Below are 1,469 nucleotides of genomic sequence, written 5' to 3' on the forward strand. Positions count from 1 at the left end.
CTCAAGAGGTCCTTTTCTGTTCTAGGACTATACACAATGACTTCCTGCCCTGGTCACAGGGTTGGACTAGATGACCTCTAAGGTCACTTCCAGCTTTTCCGTTCTAGAATTCTATACAATGGTTTCTTGCCCTGGCGAAGGTGGTTGGATTAGATGACCTCTGGGGTCCCTTCCGGCCTATTCGTTCTAGGATCCTATATGTTGAATTCCGGCCCTGGTCCGTGTGTGTGTGTGTGTGTGTGTGTGTGTGTGTTGTTGGACTAAATGACCTCTAAGGTCATATCCTGCCTTTTTGGTTTCCAATACATTGAATCCTGCCCGAGCCAAGGGGTTGGACTAGGTGACCTCTTAAGGCCCCCTTCCAAAGCTTCGCGTTCTGAAGCTGAATCCCCAACAAGCCTAGGATGGCTTCAGCTCCCCCTTTCCTTTGTCCCGTTTCGCTTCATCGGGGACCACCCCAGCCTTCCTCCCCCTCCTCCTCTTCCTCACCCATAAACCTTTCTCTTCGTAGATCACATAGAGGTGACCCAACGGGAGGAGATCGACCGGACCCAGGAGAAGATCGCCCTGACCTTAAAGAAATACATCGACCGCTGGCACCCCTGGCCCGAAGGCAGGTGAGACGGAAGAGCGTTGTTAAATTAGACACACGGTTGTTAAGTAAATCTGGCTTTGATCTCCCAGCCTGCTTCAAAACTGCTGAAAATGGAGCTTTCCCCATTTTCTTTGCTCTTCTCTGCAAATATTTAAAGCCAGCTCAAACTGCTTTTTAGTTTCCTTTCTTCTTCTTTTTAAAAAGAATTAGCTTTTTGCAGCCTCCAAAGGAAAACGGCTTTGGCTGAACGGCCTAGAAATTATTTCAAAAGGCATGCCTGAATTATAGGGAGTCCTCGATTTACGACCACGGCGGAGAGTGGAATTTCCAGCAGTTGATAAGCGAGTCACACCGGATTTTGCTTTTTGGCCTTCTGCTACGGATGTTAAACGAATCACCGTTCTGGAGTGAATCACGAGGTCATTAAACGAATCCAGATTCCCCCCCCCAATCGACTTTGCTTTGTCAACCGGTTCCAGTCCATGGGCAAAGGCAGATTCGCTTAATGACCGTGGCAGCGATTCCCTTAACAACCGTGGTGGAAAAGGCGGCCAAAATGGGGCAAAATTCATTTAATGACCATCCGGGCTTGGAAAATATTGGCCTAGGCCAGGGGTAGGCAACCTTGGCTCTTTTATGACTCGTGGACTTCAACTCCCAGAATTCCTGAGCCAGCGTGGGGAAAACTTTGGCCCCTTCATGACTTGTGGACTTCAACTCCCAGAATTCCTGAGCCAGCATGAGGGAAACTTTAGCCCCTTCATGACTTGTGGACTTCAACTCCCAGAATTCCTGAGCCAGCATGGGGGAAACTTTGGCCCCTTCATGACTGGTGGACTTCAACTCCCAGAATTCCTGAGCCAGCATGAGGGAA

General features: G+C 49.2%; 1 protein-coding gene across 1 annotated transcript in view; it reads left to right on the top strand.

The window, feature by feature from the left end:
* The window catches only part of NR1I3 (nuclear receptor subfamily 1 group I member 3), a 17,927-nt gene that overhangs the window by 9,223 nt on the left and 7,235 nt on the right, over positions 1-1,469 (top strand). The window contains exon 6 of the mRNA XM_015821491.2: positions 512-617. Within this exon, the coding sequence (XP_015676977.2) occupies positions 512-617 (106 nt within the window). The remainder of the gene's footprint in view (positions 1-511; positions 618-1,469) is intronic.

This window comes from Protobothrops mucrosquamatus, unplaced genomic scaffold (assembly GCF_001527695.2).
Source record: "Protobothrops mucrosquamatus isolate PMUCROS unplaced genomic scaffold, P.Mucros_1.0 scaffold1339, whole genome shotgun sequence".
NCBI lineage: Eukaryota > Metazoa > Chordata > Lepidosauria > Squamata > Viperidae > Protobothrops > Protobothrops mucrosquamatus.